General features: G+C 45.5%; 1 protein-coding gene and 1 long non-coding RNA gene across 4 annotated transcripts in view; one reads left to right on the top strand and one right to left on the bottom strand.

The window, feature by feature from the left end:
- Abl1 (ABL proto-oncogene 1, non-receptor tyrosine kinase) overlaps nt 1-19088 on the bottom strand; it is a 100060-nt gene that overhangs the window by 39434 nt on the left and 41538 nt on the right. The window contains exon 1 of one of the 3 annotated variants that reach the window (XM_076928474.1): nt 649-827. The exons of the other annotated variants lie outside the window; for them this stretch is intronic. Coding sequence (XP_076784589.1) covers nt 649-727 — 79 coding nt within the window. The 5' untranslated portion in view covers nt 728-827. Of the gene's footprint in view, nt 1-648; nt 828-19088 lie in introns of those variants that run through there. 3 annotated transcript variants of the gene reach the window in all.
- Nucleotides 913-18992, top strand: LOC117702845 (uncharacterized). Its single transcript, XR_004606110.2, has 4 exons — nt 913-1288; nt 4190-4363; nt 16812-16911; nt 17721-18992. It is a non-coding gene; the product is annotated as an uncharacterized LOC117702845 (long non-coding RNA).

Genomic DNA, 19088 nt, shown 5'->3' with positions numbered 1-19088 from the left:
TTTTTCCTTGTCATCCTTTTAGACCCAAACAGTAAAGACAACAAACAGGGAGGAGGCATGGTATTAGAGGAGCAGGGTAATGCAGGCAAAAGCAACAGGCTCCTGGCTCTAAGTTTATGCAAAGAACAAAACATGAGGGGCTCCCCGACCAAGCACCAAACTGGACGCTCTCAAAACTCCTAGAAATACAAACAAAACTATTCTCTTTCCCTTCTGAAAAGAGAGACTCTCCAAGACCTCTTCGTGGTCTGCAGAAAGGTGGGGGTGGGGGTGGAAAGTTCACACGAAATTCTGTACCCATAAATGGTAGAGCGGGATCCCTTTGTACGCGGCACTTGGTGGAGGTCCACCTTTGTGACACACAACTCCCAGTTGGCAGCGGAAACGCCACAACGTGGGCTCATAAGGACTTTAAGGCCTGTGGCGCTGGCTTTTTCAAACTTTCTGGGCAGGAGCCACACCATGCGCTGGGGCCTCGCCAGCGCCAGAGCCGCGGCTCTCTCTCTCTCTCTCTCTCTCTCTGGAAGTCCGAAGGAGACACAACAACCCGCAAAGGCCTCCGAGGGAGAAGACTAGGGACCTAGGATGCACAGGGCGCGGGCGGGCAGGACAGTCCTGGTGGGTCCCCGCGCCCCGGCCGGGATTTACCTTCCAGATAGCAGCTGGAGGACGAAGAGAGCCCCTTCTTGGATTTGCAGCCCACCAACTTCAAGCAGATCTCCAACATGGTCCCGCGGCCACGGCGAAGGCCCCACCGCCCCGGGCCCCCAGCCCCGCCAGGCCGCGCTCGTCGCGCTCCCAGCCCGGCCCGCACCCAGGCCCGCGTCCCGCCTCCCGCCTCCCGCCTAGGCCGGTAACAAAGGGCCCTGCGCCCCGCCCCGTCCGCCCCTTAACCCCTTCCAGGCCGAGGGAAGGCTCCACGCCCTCCCCAGCTGCATCGCCTGGCGCAGCCCCTGCCGCGTGTCCGGGAAGGTCGGTGGAAATGCAAATTCCTCTCGAGTTACCAAGACTGGTCTCGTTTACATTCGGGGAGCGACTGTGATTAAACCTAAAGTGGGTGTCTGAGGAATGTGAACAGTCAGGGCTGGAACCCACAGGAATACTGAATACCGGACGCTACTCCAACCATCCATTTAGACCTGGAGATGGGAGTTTAAGCTTAGGGAATGTCTCTACAGTGCTGTGTTCATTGTGGGCTGGAATGGAGGCCCTTCTTGACCTCACTTTCAGGAGAACTTTCCCTCTGTTTTTGGTGCCACGGATAATCAGCGTTTGAATCCATTTCACGGTGAGTTTTTATCTTTTCCTAAACGCTGGCTAGAAGTTACCAACAAGATTTTAACTGAGCAATGGTCACAGCAGTGGGCTACTGGCACTAAGTTGGTGGGAAACAAGGACCCCAACTACAGCCAATCTAATAAAAACTCACCCAAGTTCCAAAAACAAAGGGAAATAACCGTATGAAATAATGTCACAGAACTAAGAGTCTTGTCCACATGCTTGCACTTGAAGAGCTGGCCTGTACTAGGATGGTATGAGAAGTACTCCATGTGCCTTGCCACCCGCGGGGCGTGTGCACCATAATCCTGTGAGGAAAGTTAGATCAGGACCCTGGTTCTTCATGTGAAAACAGACACTTCAGAAGGTCACACAGTGGAAACCAGAAGACATGCGCTTAGCCAGAGTCTACCTGGTTCCAAAGTTTGGCCTCTTGGCTTCTAAGAAGACACTGAATAGCTCCATCCATGATCACATGACAAAAGTTATGACCTGTTTCAGAGAAATTTTTGGTTAAGGGACTCTGGTTCCAAAATAAAGAAAAGCTGGACAGTGGTGGCACACGCCTTTGATCCCAGCACGTGGGAGGCAGAGGCAGGCAGGTCTTTCAGTTGGAGACCAGTCTAGTATATAGAGAATTCCAGGACAGCCAGGATTATACAGAGAAAGCTTTTTTATTAAAACAAAAACAAAAAACAAAGCAGGGAAGGACGGTGGGCAGGCGGAACCCTGGTTCCTTGCTGGGCTACCTTACAATGCTGATTGCTAGGATGTCTGGAACATCAGGCACAGCAAAGGAGCAAGTCTCTACTGAGGTCTGCCTAAAGTAGCAGATGTAATCAAGAGAGCCATGTCTGTCTGTGTGACAGGCCTCTCAGCTTGGATGTCAAACACTTTTTGTGCTAATCAACACTAAAATGTGTCTGTGCTGAAGCCAAGTGGACCTTCTTTGCTGCTAGTACAGGTGCCAGACCAGACCTCACAAGTACCAATGGAACCTACAGAATGCATGCCATTCAATCTTCTGGAGAAAAGGACCAGAGTGATCAGGATACAAGGGTGCCAACTGGATACTTTCCTGATCCTGGGAGAGCCCTGGCTGTCCTGGAACTCACTCTGTAGACCAGGCTGGCCTCAAACTCAGAAATTCGCCTGCCTCTGCCTCCCAAGTGCTGGGATTAAAGGCATGTGCCACCATGGCGGGAGACCATTTTCTGAGAGAGCCCACTTGCTGAATAGCGTTGTCTTGATCCCATCAACCCCTACATGATGCCAAAAGTAATGCTGAAAGGGGTGCCACCAGTACACGAATGATGCAGTGCCTGCCTGTTCTGCTACCATTTGCAAAGTTCAAGGGTCTTGGATCAGATTATAATGAAGTTGGTCATATAGTGTATCAGATCACAGGGTTATATTCAGATTGGCAGCTAGTGCCAAGAACTACACATTAAAAGGCATTTTGAAATTCTAGCCACATCCTTGAATACTCTTTAATACAAGTCAGACATTTATTCACATGTGCTGGACTTCATGCTAGGATGTAAGCTTGTTTTTAAAAGCTAATGACTACTACTAATATTCTGGTTTTTTGGCACTGACCTTACCCTCTAAAATCCTCTCAAAGTGAGTAATACTTATAAATTGTCCAGATTCTTTACAATTTAGATATAAAACTAGCCAGGCAACACACTCAAGCAGCAGCAATCATGGTAGCCATTGCCAAGTTGCACACAAACACCGAACTATTCTTTCCAGTGATAGCTTTTGAACTCTTGCACGATGGGGAGAGTGTTGTGTACAAGCAAACAGCCTTAGAAGGACTGCCCCCTAAAACAGTCTACAGGAGAAAAGCCATGATGGGCCAGGCACAGGGTGCATGCTTGTAATTCCAGCACTTGGGAGGCAGAGGCAGGAGCACTGCTGCAAGTTCAAAGCCAGTCTGGAGTACAGACAAAACTCTAGATCAGTCAGGGCTATAAAATGAGATACCACCTCAAAGCCAACGAAACATAAAGGTAACAGGAGAAGCAGAAGAGAAGATAAGAGGACCCAGGCTTGTGTGCTCTGCGCTGGCATCTGGGAAACCTACAGGCTTGTACCAGACAACCAAGGTGCTCAGAGACCTCAGAGCAGCTTGGGAATTCTGGACAGTTTCATACTTCCCCTGCCATATAGTTCATAAATGTAACAAAATAAAAGCTTAAAAGGTGTTGAGAGGTCACCTGATCAGTATTGAAAGTGTATTTCATGCTTGAACTTGGCACCTAAACTGTATCTGAGCACAGCAGATCCCTGCCTGAGCTGCAGCCTACTGCATCAGAATGTGTGGCTAAACTGCTAAAGCCCCAGAGGATGCTAAGCCATGAAAGCAGGGGCCATTTTGGAAGAAGAAAAGGCTATTGCTGGATTCTATCAGGAATGGAACAGACCTGGATGAATGGATGGATGGATGGATGGATGGATGGATGGATGGATGGATGGATGGATGGATGGATGGATGGGTGGGTGAATGGATGGATGGGTGGATGGGTGGATGGGTGGATGGATGGATGGATGGGTGGGTGGGTGGATGGATGGATGATGGATGGATGGATGGATTCCATGAATTTGGAATTTACTCATCTGAAAACAACTTGTAGATTTAAGAAATACGTTACAGTAGAACTAATTAACAAAAAGGGGACTCTAAAATTTTAGACTGGATTTATTTTAAGTTTAGGGCTCAATCTCTTTTAAAAATGCGGGCAGGCACCCACCATGGCAGTGGGTCAAGAGAGGCTGGAATCTGACAAAGGGTGGGCTTTGGGTGGAGGGCCTGGGGTGGAGTAGGTAGAAGGGAAGCAGGTGAGTCTGACAAGAGGTCGGTGGGCGCTTCACAACTGAATCTTGCTTTTTTTTTTTTTTTCTTCAGCACAGCTGGTCATGCTAGAGGAACAGGGACAGTCTGTTTCACAAGTTCGGCCAATATAGCCCACAGCCAGTTTCTATTCACTAGCCAGTTTCTCTAACTTGGTCCATCTGTCTGGTGTGGAACTGATCACAATAGCTACAGCACATCATTGCCCTACAAGGACACGTGTTCCTGGTAAGTCTCACCACCTTTAACCTATAACTATTTGTTCGTCTGCAGTCATGGGTGACTAAAGTCCAGAGACTCCAGCCAGGCAACTGACAAGGCCGAGCAGCAGAGGTTAGATGACCTTACTTAGGCCATGCTGGAGACCTGCTTGAAGCTGGTGGGCTGCAAATCCAAGAAGGGCTCTCCAACTGCTACCCAGAAAGTACACTCTGCTGGGAGTGCAGGGACCTGCCAGGACTATATCCTGCCTGTGCCCTGCATGCTCTAGGTCCCTAGCCTTCCCTGTCTGAGTTCTCAGCAGGTACTTGTGGGTCTAGCAGACAGCTTCATGCAGAGCCCCAGTTTCCTCATCCATTAAGTGTTGGGAGTGTCCTAAGAGTAGTCTCAACAGTGGAAATAATGTACAGAATCCTTGTCACAGAAGATGCACAGTGATCTGCTATATCACTTCCCGGAGGACTCTGCACCAGTTAAGGACAGCATTCTTGCATGAGTACTAGGTCTATGTTGGGACACAAATGAACACTTTGCATCAAGAATGACTGGAGAAGGGCTGGGGAGATGGCTCAGAGGTTAAGAGCACTCTTTGCTCTTCCAGAGGTCCTGAGTTCAGTTCCCAGAAACCACATGGTGGCTCACAAACATCTGTAGTGAGATCTGTTGCCCGCTTCTGGCATGCAGGCATAAATGCAGGCAGAACATTGTATACATTAAAAAAATAATAAATCTTAAAAAAAAAAAATGACTGGAGAAAACACAATCCGAACTAGCTCTGTGTGGTGGTTTGTATATGCTTGGCCCAGGGAGTGGCACTATTTGGAGGTGTGGTCTTGTTGGAGGAAGTGTGTCAGTGTGGGTGTGGGCTTTAAGACCCTCATCCTAGCTGCCTGGAAGCCAGTCTTCTCCTAGCTGCCTTCAGATGAAGAGGTAGAACTCTCAGCTCCTCCTGTACCATGACTGCCTGGATGCTGCCACGCTCTTGCCTTGATGATAATAGATTGAACCTCTGAATCTGTAAGCCAGCCCCAAGTAAATGTTGTCCTCCTAAGAGTTGTCATGGTCATGGTATCTGTTCATAGCAGTAAAACCCTAACTAAGACACTCTGGAAGGAGAGTAGAGTCGGGATTGCCAGCCATGGGTCATGAGCGGCAACTTGGGTTCAAATTTCATAGAGCCTTTCGTCTTCAGCTGACATTTAGAAGTTTGGGACCCAGGCTTTGTTGCAGGACCCAGCTCCCTCCACCCTCATCCTCACCAGCCTCTTCCAGACTCAAAACACTATGTACATGCACACTGCAGGCTACCCTGCACGTCATAATGATGCTCCTTGTCTGGTCCATCCCCTTGGAATATCTAGGCTGTGATTCTTAGTGAAGGCCCAGAGCAAATTCTCTTTCTAGAAAATTTTGTAATTTGGAAGGTGGAGGCAAACGATCAAGAAGCCAGTTTAGGCTAAGGAGACACCCTGTCTTAGAAAACAAAACAAAAATTTCATTATCTATCTATCTATCTATCTATCTATCTATCTATCTATCTATCTATGACTTTACTATACTTTATAAGTAAAGGATATAAACATATTTGGTCAAAAATCTTTCAGTTTGATGAATAATATTAGTGTACCCATGTTAATTATTTTTTACTTTTAATCAACGTAATATACACACTTGGCTAAAAATCAAGCAGCATTAAGTTTCTTTTTATAGTCTTAACACTAAAATTAAGCCTAGGCACAATGGTGCCCACCTCTGATTCCAGCATTCCAGAGGCAGAGGCAGATGGATCTCTGTGAGTTCAAGGCTAGCCTGGTCACATAGGAAATTTCAGGCCAACTAGGGTATACTCTGAAAACCTACTGAGAAAGGAGGGAAGACAAGAGAGGAAGGGGAGAGGGAGGGAGAAAAGAGAGGCAAGAAAGGAGAGACAGAGACACAGAGATTAAAACTAGTCCTGCAGCCCACTCTGTCTGATCACAAGGTTTCTCCTTTGGGTGTCTAATCTTAACACTTTGTTGCTCTGGGCTAAGTCACGCACCATCTACTAACTCAGTAGAGCAGCATTACACTGTCTTCAGCCTAAACCTCCCAACTGTTACATCATGATTTCTGATTGGATGGAGAGGTGAGCTTTGCACTGTTAATAGTTCTCATTGCTCTAGAAATGAGGAATGCATCACTAGTCTCTTCTTAGTGGCATTAGTTACAATGCCATATTTCTTTTTTCTTTTTTTCCTTTTTTCTTTTAATTTAATCATCTATGTCCTAGTTATTACTTTCTCCCCAAATATTTCACAAATCTGTCAAAAACTTACTGGTACTTTCCCAAATACTGAAACACTTCAACTCTTCTAAACACTTTGCTGCTTGGGGCTCACTAAGTCTACACATCATGGGCTGACTTCCTTTGCTAGAATTCATCACCCAGTGGCTTCTTGGGGGAAACAAAGGTCTAAAGCAGGCCTGAATACTACTGTGACAGTCTAGCTGGGTATAGAATCCTAAGCTAAATGGAATTTTCCACAGGGTAGAGTAAGAGCATTCTTCTTAATCCCAGCATTTAGGAAGCACACAAAAGAAGGGTGTGGTGGGGGGGATAATTACCCTGAATTTCAAAGAGATTTCTCCATTGTTTTCTAAGTCTACAAGATCACCATTTAGAGATGCAATTTTGTTCTGACTTCTGTGCCTTTATAAAATAGCTTGCTTTTCTTTTTGAAAACTTTTAGAATAGAATTTTCTTTCCCCTTTGGTATTTGCAAACTTTACAATGTCTTGGAATAGATCTGTTTCATATACAATACTTGGGTACCCAGGAGCTATCTAGATCAGAGTGACATCATGAGTTTAGGAAAGTACTTCTCTACGCTCTGAAAGTTTTCCTTTAAAGAAATATCACTGTTAGGGGAGAATGTGTGTGCCACAGCATGCTTGTGGAGGTTGAGGGACAACTTTGTAGAATCAGCTCTCTCTTTCCACCTTTCTGTGTATTCTGGGAACTGAACTTAGGCCACTAGGCCTGTGTGGCAATCACCTTTAACTGCTGAGCCATGTCACCAGCCCCAATTTTTTCTTATAACTGTCTTCTAACTTCTATTTATTGTTGCTATTAGTACTACTTAATTCTCCCTTTCTGAACTTCCTGCCACTTGGACACTTACACCCTGGAAGGGGCTTTTAACCTCATTATTGTCTCTCTTGTGAGTCCATGTCCATGTCTTTATGTTTTACATTCTAAGGTAAATTTGACTTTCAAATCTTCGGTTAAATTTTAAATTGGGTTGACAGTTGTCCTGGAGCTCACTGTGTGGACCAGCCTGGTCTTAAACTCACAGAGATCCACCTGCCTCTGCCTCCCAAGTCCTAGGATTAAAGGCATGGCCACCACTGCCCAGGCTATGTTTTTTATTAGTAAAATATTGATTCTTAGGACTTCAGGGACAGTCTCAGCTACATAGTGAATTTAAGGTTTACCTGGGCCACTTAAGACTCTGCTACACAAACAACAGATTAACAGCAAAAACAACAACAGGAGGTTTTTCTTCTGCTATCGTAGCATATGCTGTTTGATGCTGTGCTGCCCTGGGGTCAGAAGAACTGCCCTTTCAAGCTCCTCTTACATACCTCTATTCCCACTGAGTTCCTGTTTTCTGGGCATCTATTTTACTCTTTCTTATCATTTGGAGAATTCTCAGAATTTTCAATGAAACTTGGCTGTTCATTTATTATTTACGAGGACTTAGACTGAAGTCCTGTGTCTGGAAGGGGTACCACACCTAAAGACTTTGAGGGAAGGAGCTGAGCCAGTCCTGGAATGTGGGGGGCACTTTTCTGGAGCCATTCCATTTTTTTCTCCTTAGAAGAGTATTTCAATCTGTCCTCTGTCAAGGCCTTGCCTAAAAGTCACTGGAAGAGGCTGGGAATTTCACCACTGTGTGGACTTTCAACAACAAACCCCAATCTTGACTACCCACAGGCTTGCCTAAATCCAGACTGTTTAGCAGTCTCCTGAGCCCACAGCATTATGGGAAACACACCATCTCATGTGGCTGAGGTGGAGTAGCTGACACCTGGCTCTGCAGGGCTGGAAGCCCTGTGAGAAATCTGAACACCCTTCTTGCAGGTTGCCCTCTCTGATCCTAATGCCTCTTATTTCTGAGCCTCCCTCAGTTTCCCACCAGTGTGCAGTGGCTCACATCTTACCACGGGCTCTCAGTAGTTAGGCCGCATCCCTGGAAGTCTGCTACCACTCTTGGCTGCCTCCCATTTCCCCCCAGAATGCACTGCTTTTGTTATTCACTTCTATCTCCCTTTGGGTTCCTTTTTCCTTACACATCTTCAGTTTAAAAAAAAAAATCTATGTGTGGCTCATGCTTACAGTCTGAGGACTCAGAAGTCAGAAGTCTGAGGTCAGAAAGACTGCCATCAATCTGAGGTCAAGCTGGGCTGCATAGTAAGACAATCTCAAAACCAACAAAATCTTACTGTCATTCCAGTGGGGCAGGAAGAGGGATGGGGAAACAGTCACTTCTCCCAGTTTTGTGCATCTTACACTGTCATAACTTGCTTCAAGTCACCCAGCACTTTGGTGGTAAAACCAGGGATGGAACCCAAATCCCTAAAGCCCTCTGTTTTTGTTACGTCTGTCTTCCTCATTAGCGGACACCCATAGATCCCATAATTAACAAGAACATGAAGGTGAGGGATGGGTTAGTCAGTAGAGTGTTTGTCATACATGCACAAGGACCTGACTGTTGGATCTTCAGCACCCACCTAAAAGCTAAGCGTGGCGGGAAGTCTGTAATCCTGGCACTGGGGAGGTACAGACAGGAAGACCCCTGGGGTCCGCTGAACAGCCCCTCATCCAATCGGGAGCTCCAGGCTCAATGAGAGGTCCTGACTTAAACTGAGAGTGACTGGAGAAGACACTCAGTGTTGGCCTGTGCCCTCAATACAAAGCACTCACACACATGCACACACACAAATGTACACACACAGGGTCGGGGTGTGGGGTAATCAAGGAGGACATTTCAAACCTGTTGTAGTGAACAGGTCTCAGTTTTGCTGATGAGGTGGATCCAGGCTCCAAGTCCTTAAATCCACTCACATCAGCACCTTAAAGTTTGCTTGTAAATAGGAATATCATTAAACACAAATAACACAGAGCCAGAGAGCGCTCTTGTTCTATTCTAAAGCCTGAGCTCAACTTTAGTTATTTTTCATGCTTGCAGAAATGTCTGTCTTCCTGTCCTTGGGTTCATTCTGCAGTGAGGGCCAAAGAATTATATCTGAAATTACTGTCTTGTTTTCTTCTGACCTGAATATTGAATAAAGATTTAAGTCTCCATAGCCAGTATGGTGGTACAACCCTTTAAACACTACATTCAGAAGGCTGAGGCAGGAGGATCATGAATTCTAGGTCAGCATCAGCTGCTGGTAGCCCATATATACACAAAAAAAAAAAAAAAAAAAAAAAAAAATCTGAAAAAGAAACTATTAAAGCCCTCCATGCTTAGAACTAACATCTGTGAAACAAGATGTCTCACGAGGGAACTCACAAGTAGACACTGTTACCCTATCATTCTTTTGCTTCAAGACCAGCACTGTGCTTGTGCTTGGCTACTGGTGTTTGGTTAACTTGGAACTGGGAAGCCAACAGTTAATGTCTTTCCGCTCTTTCCCTAAGACTAAAGGAATCTGCACAGCCTGGGAGATCACATTACTTTTGGGGGGTGGGGACAAAGGCAGCTGGAGGAGTGCAGAGAGAGGGCTCCACGGGAAAGAAAACAAGCTGTCCAACCCTCTGCACTGTGTAAACCCAGCAGGGAGGAGGAGCTAGAAGCGCCATGTTTATCCAAGTTATCAGCCCACAGTCCCCTCTCTTGGTTTGGCAGCCTAGTACTGCACCCAAGCAAGCAGAAGCTTGGGACCTGAGGAACGTAGCTTATGTTCGAGCGGTAAAAGGATCAGCACCCACTGTCTCACTGGCAATGTTTGACACACACAATTATGGACGGGTCTAAGTCATCCCTCCACTCAGAAAAGCAAGGACAGTACTAAGTGAGACAGCCCTGTTCTTTCTCCTTAAGAGTGGTAGATGGGGCACACTGATTCAGAACTACATTATGAACAGGGAAGGAAGGGCTGCAGTTGACCCTGAAGAGACTACTCAAGGAACATTGTGCTTGGGGCCAGGAAAGGGCTAGATCTGGGAAAAGACAAAACTGGGCTTGCCCCCAAAGCTCACCTAGTTACCTTTCCTACCAGCTAGCACAAAAGATCACAGGATCTCCAAGTGATGTCCACGTTCCCTAAGTGTGGCAGTAGTGGGTTTTATGTCAGCCAGAGAAGTGAAGAAGCCCTAGGTGTGTCTCTGAGGACAGGTTTAGATGGGATGAGTCCTTGACTTAAGGGACTGTCCTCATTCTATCAGCAGAGGGCCTCACAAAAGGCAGACAAAGGAAGGTGACATTTACCTTCCCTGAGTCTGACTTTTTGAACAGGACAAGATCTTCTGCTCTCTGTGTTCCCAGTTCAAGGTATTTGTATCTTTAATCTCAGGCCTCTAGAAACCCCACCAGCTTTCCTGGGTCTCAGCTTGCAGTGGATGGTGGGACTCCAGAGCCTAGATTCTCATAGTCCAAACTTCCGATAAATCTCTCTAGAGAACACAGGGGAGAAATGGTATCAGTGTGAGGAAAGCAAGAGCCATGTATCCTACCATGGATCTGATGCATAACTACATCCCAAAATGCAGAGAACCCTTCCTGCCCAGCTAGAACATGCTCAAACTGGTTTAAAACAGGGGAAAGAGTCATTGATGTGTCACCAAGAATCAAAACAAAAGGCTGGTAAGCACCCAAAACAATGCTCAGGCCAGGCAATGGTGGCACACACCTTTAATCGAAGCACTAGGGAAACAGGTTCAAGGGGACAGAAGGCCCCAGTGCCCATCAGGAGGCAAGTGGGCAATCAAAAGTGTACCTACATCACTAATGGAATAAATCTCAACAGCGAGGAGGAGGTGCGGACGCATACGCTGCTACATGGAGAAACCTCCAGAAGCATGGTGATGGGCTGGGGAGCTTATGCAGCCAGTACAGTGCTTGCTACACATCAGGAGAACTTATTTCTATCCCTATGCCCTCATACAAAGCCAGATGTGGCAGCATGTACCAGGGAGATGGAGACAGAATTACCTAAAGGACTGATGGTGAGCTCCAGGTTCAGGGAGAGACTCTGACTCAAAAACTAGAGAGCAATGGAGGAGACACCAGATGGTTAACTCTGGCCTCCACATGCATGTGCACACTCCAATACACAGACCACATTAGACCATCAGACCTTCCTAATGAGGTCACAGAGCTCTCCCAGCTCCGCCCTCCTGACACCTCCAGCCAGCACAGACACAACAGGGGTTTCTGCTAGGGAAGGGGAGAGGGGAGGGGCATGCCATATATGCAGATGAGGCCATCAAGACAGTGGAAGCAAGAGACAGCACTCAGGCTGATCCTAGGAGAGACACAGGGGAAGCCAGTGCCTGGTACAGCCAGGACCAAGACTTAGAGAACACGCCTCCCATTCAGGAAGCATAAGATGTTCTCAATGGCATCCCAGCTTCCTATGTTAGGCCTTTAGAGACAGAGAGCAGTGCTCACAGACACCACAGTCCCACCTGTTGAATCCTTGTGGAAACCAAGTATCACACATAACTGGATTGGTCAAAATACTTACACAGTTTAGATCTACTGCAGGAAAAGTTCTAGATAATAAACATTACACTCCTAAAATTCTCAGAGGCAGCCATGTCCAATTAGCTTTTAGGAACAATTAACTATTAGTATTTTATGAATCATAGGTTTATAATAAATAGAAAAAATTTAAGAATCAGACAATTAGGAATTTTCAGTCTTGAAGAGACTCTCACTGGGAAACAATACATGCAAGTCTGACCTGAATTCACTCCCCAGAACTCATGTAGGGGAAGAAGGAAACTGATACCCAAAAGTTGTCCTCTGATCTCCATACAAGCACTGTGGTATGGAACCCATTACATACATACATACACACACACACACACAGATTTTAATAATAACAATTTTCAGTATTGTTTGGCCTTCTCTTCCATTTTCTCATCTGCTTCGGAGGAGGAAAAGGCAGGCAGGGAAGATGTGCAGGGTAGAAGGGCCTGGTTCTGTCTGCTCCTGTGGAGACAGCTCCCTACTCAGGGCTCACTCATCCAACCTAAACTAAAGAGCACACACAGCTCATCATGTACAGGGTGCATGAGCTTCCCTCATGAAAAGCAGCATCACAACGCTGTAGGCAAGGGGTAGGAGCTGGAGGGCTATATGGTTCTCCTGAGGAAAGAAGACACTAACTCCACTGTTTAGGGGACTAAACCATTCTTTGTTCCATAGTACCACATCACTTGTGGGATGCTGGCAGCCCTGCATGGTACACTGTTTGTCTTTCTCATTTCCTGTTCCCAAGAGTCTCATGGAGACTCTGGCAATATTCCATAACAGCCAAAATTGCAAACACATTTGTCCTCTGACCCATCAACTCTACTTCTGGGGATTTATTTACAAACTTACCTGTGCATGTATGTGTACACACACACACACACACACATACACACACACACACACACACACACACACAAAATATAGCACTGTTTAAATATCAAAAGTGCCATCGTTAAGTTAGACGTTAGATTACCTTTCCATTGGGATGCATGAAGCTCCCTAGAAGTGTGTGGGTACTTGTCAAAAGGGAACAACTGTCAGGCCCTCATGTTCATTCATTTCTTCTCTGAAACTGACTGTCAAGATCCTGCTCACTAACTCCTTTTTCCAATGTGGTTCCAATGTCTGCTGCTCCCAAGGAGAGGGGGCCACCTGTATCTTGATGGTGGTTAGCATTCCTGGACACCAAACCATGAAATACATGGAGAACACATCACCACAGTGTATTAGAAAGAAAAGAAATTAAAATGCCACCAGGGGGCCAGAAAGATGGCTTATTGCTAGCAGGTGCAATGGCCGGAGTTTGATCTCTACCATCCATACAGTGAAAAGAGAGAACCAACTCCCACAGTTGTTCTCAGATCACGACACATGTCCTGTGGCATACACATATGCTCTCATGTGCATACACGCACAAAGATACACACAGTACACATTATTAAGTCATCAGGAAATAAACACTGAGCATTCTGCAAACATTTTCTGGAGAACCTACCAAGAGCTGGCGTTCATCTAGGCTCTAGGACAGGGGTTCTCAAACTGTGGGTCTCAATCCCTTGGAAGGTCAAATGACTCTTTCATAAAGGCCGCCTAAGACCATCAGAAAACATAGATATTTTTATTATTATTCATAACAGTAGCAAAATTACGGGTATGAAGTACCAAAAAAATAATTTTAGGGTTGGGGGTCACCACAGCATGAGGTGTTAAAGGCAGCATTAGAAAGGTTAAGAGCTGCCGATCTAGGGTGACAGTGGTGACAAGCATGAGAAGAGTCTCCCACCCCCACTGGCCATTCCAGAGCTAACATTCAGGTTGGGAAGAAACACACTGAACTAGGCAAGGTCAGGGTTAAGTCTGCAGAGCTAAAACACACAAGAGGGCTGCAGTTGTAGATATGGTGACCAGAAAAGCCATCACTGAAGATGACAACAGGTAAAAGAAAGAGGGAAGTATGGGACAAGTGCTGTCCTGGCAAAGAGAGCCATATGCAGAGGCTGTGTTCAGGAAGATTAGCTGAGGGACAGTCAAGGGAAAGCGGAGACCAATATATGTGGACATGTGGAGGGTGTGTGTGTGTGTGTGTGTGTGTGTGTGTGTGTGTATACATATGGAGGGGGGTTATGTGTGCGAATACATGAAAAACAAATATTTAAAGATGAATCTGGCAACAGTTTTATAAGACTTCATAAAAAAGACTGTAAAATACTACAGAGAGAACTGAGAAGTTCTACATTCATGGGAAAATGATTACATTCATGGATTAGACAACTCCAGATGTCAGCTGTGGTTACAGAGTCAATCAACTACTTCAACCAGAGACCCAGCAAGTTTCTAGTAAAAATGAATGAGCCTCAATTTACCGTGCAACTGTGAAGATTTAAATAGACAAGGCAGCTTTAGTCGTAATATGGAAGACTGACACAGTCAACCACAGGTCTCGTTATGAACTAAAATTGTCAAATAAATATACCAGCAATCAAAAGGATGGTGAGCAGGAAGTAGACCCTCAGACACACACACATCCTCAGCGGAGTCCCAGCAGTGGTGCAATCTGTAGGGAGTAGGTTATCTGCAGCGAGGGGGTGGGGCTTATTCGACCTCCTGACTGTCTCAGTGATTAAGAAACAGCTCTGATACTCTACCCTCCCAGATGGCAAAGTGTCCTCTGGTGAGCCAGAGCAAACCCTTCTCTCCTCCCCTTAGGTAGTCTCTAACAGACCAGACTGAGTAGTACTCTCATGTAGCACCTAGATGAGGCTGCCCCCAGGGTGTTCAGAATATTGGAGCCTGGGAGGGCGGTTAGTAAGACTCAATGGTTAGGAGTGTCTGCTGCTCTTGGACAAGGACCTCTAGGTCCTGGGTTCTGTTTTCAACACCCAAGTTCAATCACCTCTAACTCCAGCTCCTGGGGATCTGACACCCTCTTCTGATTTTTGAGGTCACCTGTAAGCATATATGCATGCGCGCGTACACACACATACACACATACACACACACACACTCACACTGACATAAGGTTGCTGTACACAGTGTAAAGATTATCCTTGTGTTATTCAAATGCTGATTTCTCTGCCCCCATATCTGGTTGTAACCCAGACGTGGCATTGTAATGCTTATAATTATCATCTCCTTCGTGAATGTTGTGTAAACATTGTTCTGCATTTATTCTCTGTTGTCAATAAAAGCTGATTAGCCAATGGCTGAGTAGAAAACAGAATAGGGCTGACTTCTGATCCCAGCCCTCGGGATGGGGGGTGGGGAGAGAGAGACAGAAACAGAGAGACAGAGAAAAAGAGACAGAGAGGGAGGAGAGGAGGGAGAAGAGAGACAGAGTCAGAGAGAGAAAAGGGAGAGATGAGAGGAGAAAGAGCAGAGAGGAGGGGAAGGATGGAGGGAAGATGAGGATTTGCCACAAGGAAAGGGTCCAGGAAATACCATGGGAACACATCTGGAGCAGAGTGAGCCAGATCAATACTATAATACAAGTATCTCAGGGATTCTGGCTAGGAAGTAGCCAGCTCAGCTTAAATTAACTGCTCAGATACTGTGCTGTAAAGCCTAGCAAATACATCTTAGGCTCTGCCTCATTTCCTTAGGAGCTAGCCAGGACAGAGACAAGATTATCACTTTAAAAAATGCTTTTAGGGGCTGGAGAGATGGCTCAGCGGTTAAGAGCATTGACTGCTCTTCCAGACGTCCTGGGTTCAATTCCCAGCAACCATATGGTGGCTCACAACCATCTGTAATGGGATCTGATGCCCTCTTCTGGTGTGCATGAAGACAGCAACAGTGTATATGCACAAACATTAAATAAATACATAAATACATAAATAAATCTTTAAAAGAATGCTTTTGCATAAAAACAATTCTTCAGCTGTGTCTGTGAGGATGCTTTAATGGAAGCTTGGCATTTACACTGGTGGATCCCGAGCAGAGATCACCTCCCTAATGTGATGGTCTTCCTCCAATCAATCAACTAAAGGCCCCAGAGTCTGACCTGTGCTGGAGTTGGAATTCTCCCTGCCTAGAAGACACCTGTGCTTCACCTTTCCTCAAAGCTCACTGCAACAGCAGTCCCACCCGGACCAAAGCTGGCACCCTTCAGCCCACAACCACCTCACTGGCTCTCATATGCAGAGCAGGAGCCTTGCCAACCTCTGAAATTCCAAATCCTTACTATAAATCTCTCACTTTTCAGGACAAACAGACAGATGAGGGAGAGGGGTAAGGGTGGGGTAAGAGAGAGAGAGAGAGAGAGAGAGAGAGAGAGAGAGAGAGAGAGAGAGAGAGAAAAGAGATCTGTATAGGTGCCTGAAAAAGCCAGAAGTGCTGGATGCTGGATCCCCTGGAGCTGCAGTCACAGCTGGTTAAGACTATCAGATATGTATGCTAGGAACTGAACCTGGGTCCTCTGCAAGAGCAGCAAGCATTCCTAACTGCTGAGCCTTCCAGCCCCACTGCAAATGTCCTTCCACACACACACACACATGCACGCTGTTGAATCCGACTGTGACTCTGATGAAAAAAGAGATGGCACTGCTCACTAGATGTCCTTTACAATTTTAAGGGCTCTAAGCCATGTTACAGCTTTACACATTTCATCCTGGGAAAACCTGTTTAAGTGACAATGTCTATGGACGGGAAAGGTAAACAATTCTTGGTTTTCTCTTGTGCCTAGAAATTTTTATTTATTTATTATTTTCAAGACAGGGCTCAGCCTAGGCTAGTCTGGAATTCAGCATTTAGCAAAGATGGCCTTGAAGTCCTGACCTTTCTGTGTTCACCTCCCGTTTGATGGAATTACAGGTATGTTCCACTGCAGCAGCTACTAAACTTTAATTAGTTGATAATTAATACAAATTATATGAAGAAATATGAGCATGTTTACAACAAATGTGGTTTATCTATTTTATCCTTAAGAAAACTGTTCAACTACTAAGAAGGAGCCATGCTGAATTGTGTCCTAAGTTGCTGGCAATGTTGAACATGTCAAACATCAATAGCTTTACCCCTGCAAAGGACATATAAATCTCTCAGGAGAACCAGTAAGTAGGCCTAGAGAGCTGGCTCAGTGGGTAACAGCAGTTGCTGTCCAAGCATGAGAACCCAGTTCAGATCCCAGCACTCCCACTGAAAAGCTGGGTGTGCTGTACACACTTACACCCTCACACTGGATAAAACAGAGATGAGGGAGGGAGGAGGAGCTTGCCTGTCATCAGCTGAACTCCAAGTTCAAATGAGAGACCCTGTCCCAAAGAAATCATATAGATAGATGATAGAGGACACCTGATATCCTGTCCAGCCTTCAGGAACATACACATGTGCAGCTAGCACAGGCCAACATGTGCATGCACACGTAGACACACACACACACACACACGAAAAACTACAAACAGCTGATGTACAAAAGAGAAAAGCATGAGTCTCCTGTCGGTAAAATGACCAAGTTACCCCTCAGACAATGAATTCCTTTCCTCTTTATCATCAATGAGACTTATTAACTTTCTGAGCTTTCTGGCACTTTGGTGACTTGTGTTAACAAAATGTTCCACAGTTTTACAAAGTTGTCTTTAAAATAACTTATCATTGTGTTTCCAAATTCCTGCCTTTTCCAGTTCTGTCTGTGGCTTTACCAGCACAACCTCAGTGAGAAAGCTCAGTATCCCTGGTTCAGTGAGTCAGGAAGGGGAAGCCAGGAACTGTGCGTCTTTATAGGAGTGACAGAACCCTGGAAGGATGCTGGGAGCTGCAGCCTTCACTGTGTCTCTCCAGAAGATGAAAAGAATCCAGAATTCACACAATGGAACTTTTAGACCATCCAGAATGCAATCAGAAATGCTGTCTACACAAGGTATTGGGGAAACCAAGCCACAGTGTAACTCAAACAAGGTCCTCCCTGGTTTGGAGCAGCTCTCCCAGCTGCTGCATGGGTGACAAGAGGAAACATATTCCAACAAGTGAGTGAAAGTCTCCCTGAGGCCAGGAACCCCAAGAGGGGGAATGATACAACACAAAGACCCAATGGAAATTCCAGAACTGAAAAAACAAAATATAAGAAATGAAAAATTCATTAAATGCGCCTAACAGAAGGAAGAGGAGGAGGAGTAAGAGGCAAAGGATTGAATTTGTATGCAAGACCAGCCATGGACTACACAGTAAGTCTCTGCCCACTTCCCAAAGGGAGTCACAGATAGAAAACCAATACAAACAAGAGGGAAAAAAAGACTTAAATAAATAAATAAATAAATAAATAAATAAAAACTCAGCGTAAGTTCTAGATGATACCAAGGGGCCAACATGGTGAGCTAGAGTTGCGAGAAAGCAGAAAAAAACATGGGAGTCAGAAGAAACGAGGACGCAAATCATCTAAACTTAATGACATATAGAAACTTGAGGCAAACCACTAAATGAACACCAGAAGAAACAAAGCAAGTCACACACCAAAATCAAACACCCAAGGCTTTGTTAAGTTTGTTTTTTTTTTTTTAAATAGAGTTTCAGTGTTGCCCCGGCCAGCTTCAAAGCCACAATCCTCCTGTGTCAGCCTTCTGGGAAGCTGAAACTGCAAATATATACCACCAGAATCACTTTAAGAGCAAACACTGAAAGCAACCATAGAATAATTAGCAAAGAAAGGGAACACTGATTTTTCAGAAAATATGATGATCAAGAAAGTTGAACTTGGACCCACAGAGGCTCTACAGCTAAAAGTGAGGATGGCTTTGTCAGAGAACCCGAGTTTGGTTCCCAGCACCCATGTCACTTGGTTTACAATTGCCTACAACTCTGGCTCCAGGGTCTACAAACATCTCTGGTTTCTGGGGGCACTGTACTCACATCCTCATACCCACCAAGACACAGACACAAATTCAAAGCTCAAAATAAAACTAATCTTTAAAGAAGAAAGAATACTGTTGTAGATTTGTTATTTATTGCTTATGTTAACTGGGTTCCAAGTGACATGGGCATTTGCATGTCTGCAT

Source organism: Arvicanthis niloticus, chromosome 2 (genome assembly GCF_011762505.2).
Source record: "Arvicanthis niloticus isolate mArvNil1 chromosome 2, mArvNil1.pat.X, whole genome shotgun sequence".
NCBI lineage: Eukaryota > Metazoa > Chordata > Mammalia > Rodentia > Muridae > Arvicanthis > Arvicanthis niloticus.
Note: the sequence above shows the minus strand (reverse complement) of the source record. Positions and strands in the feature narration are given on the sequence as shown.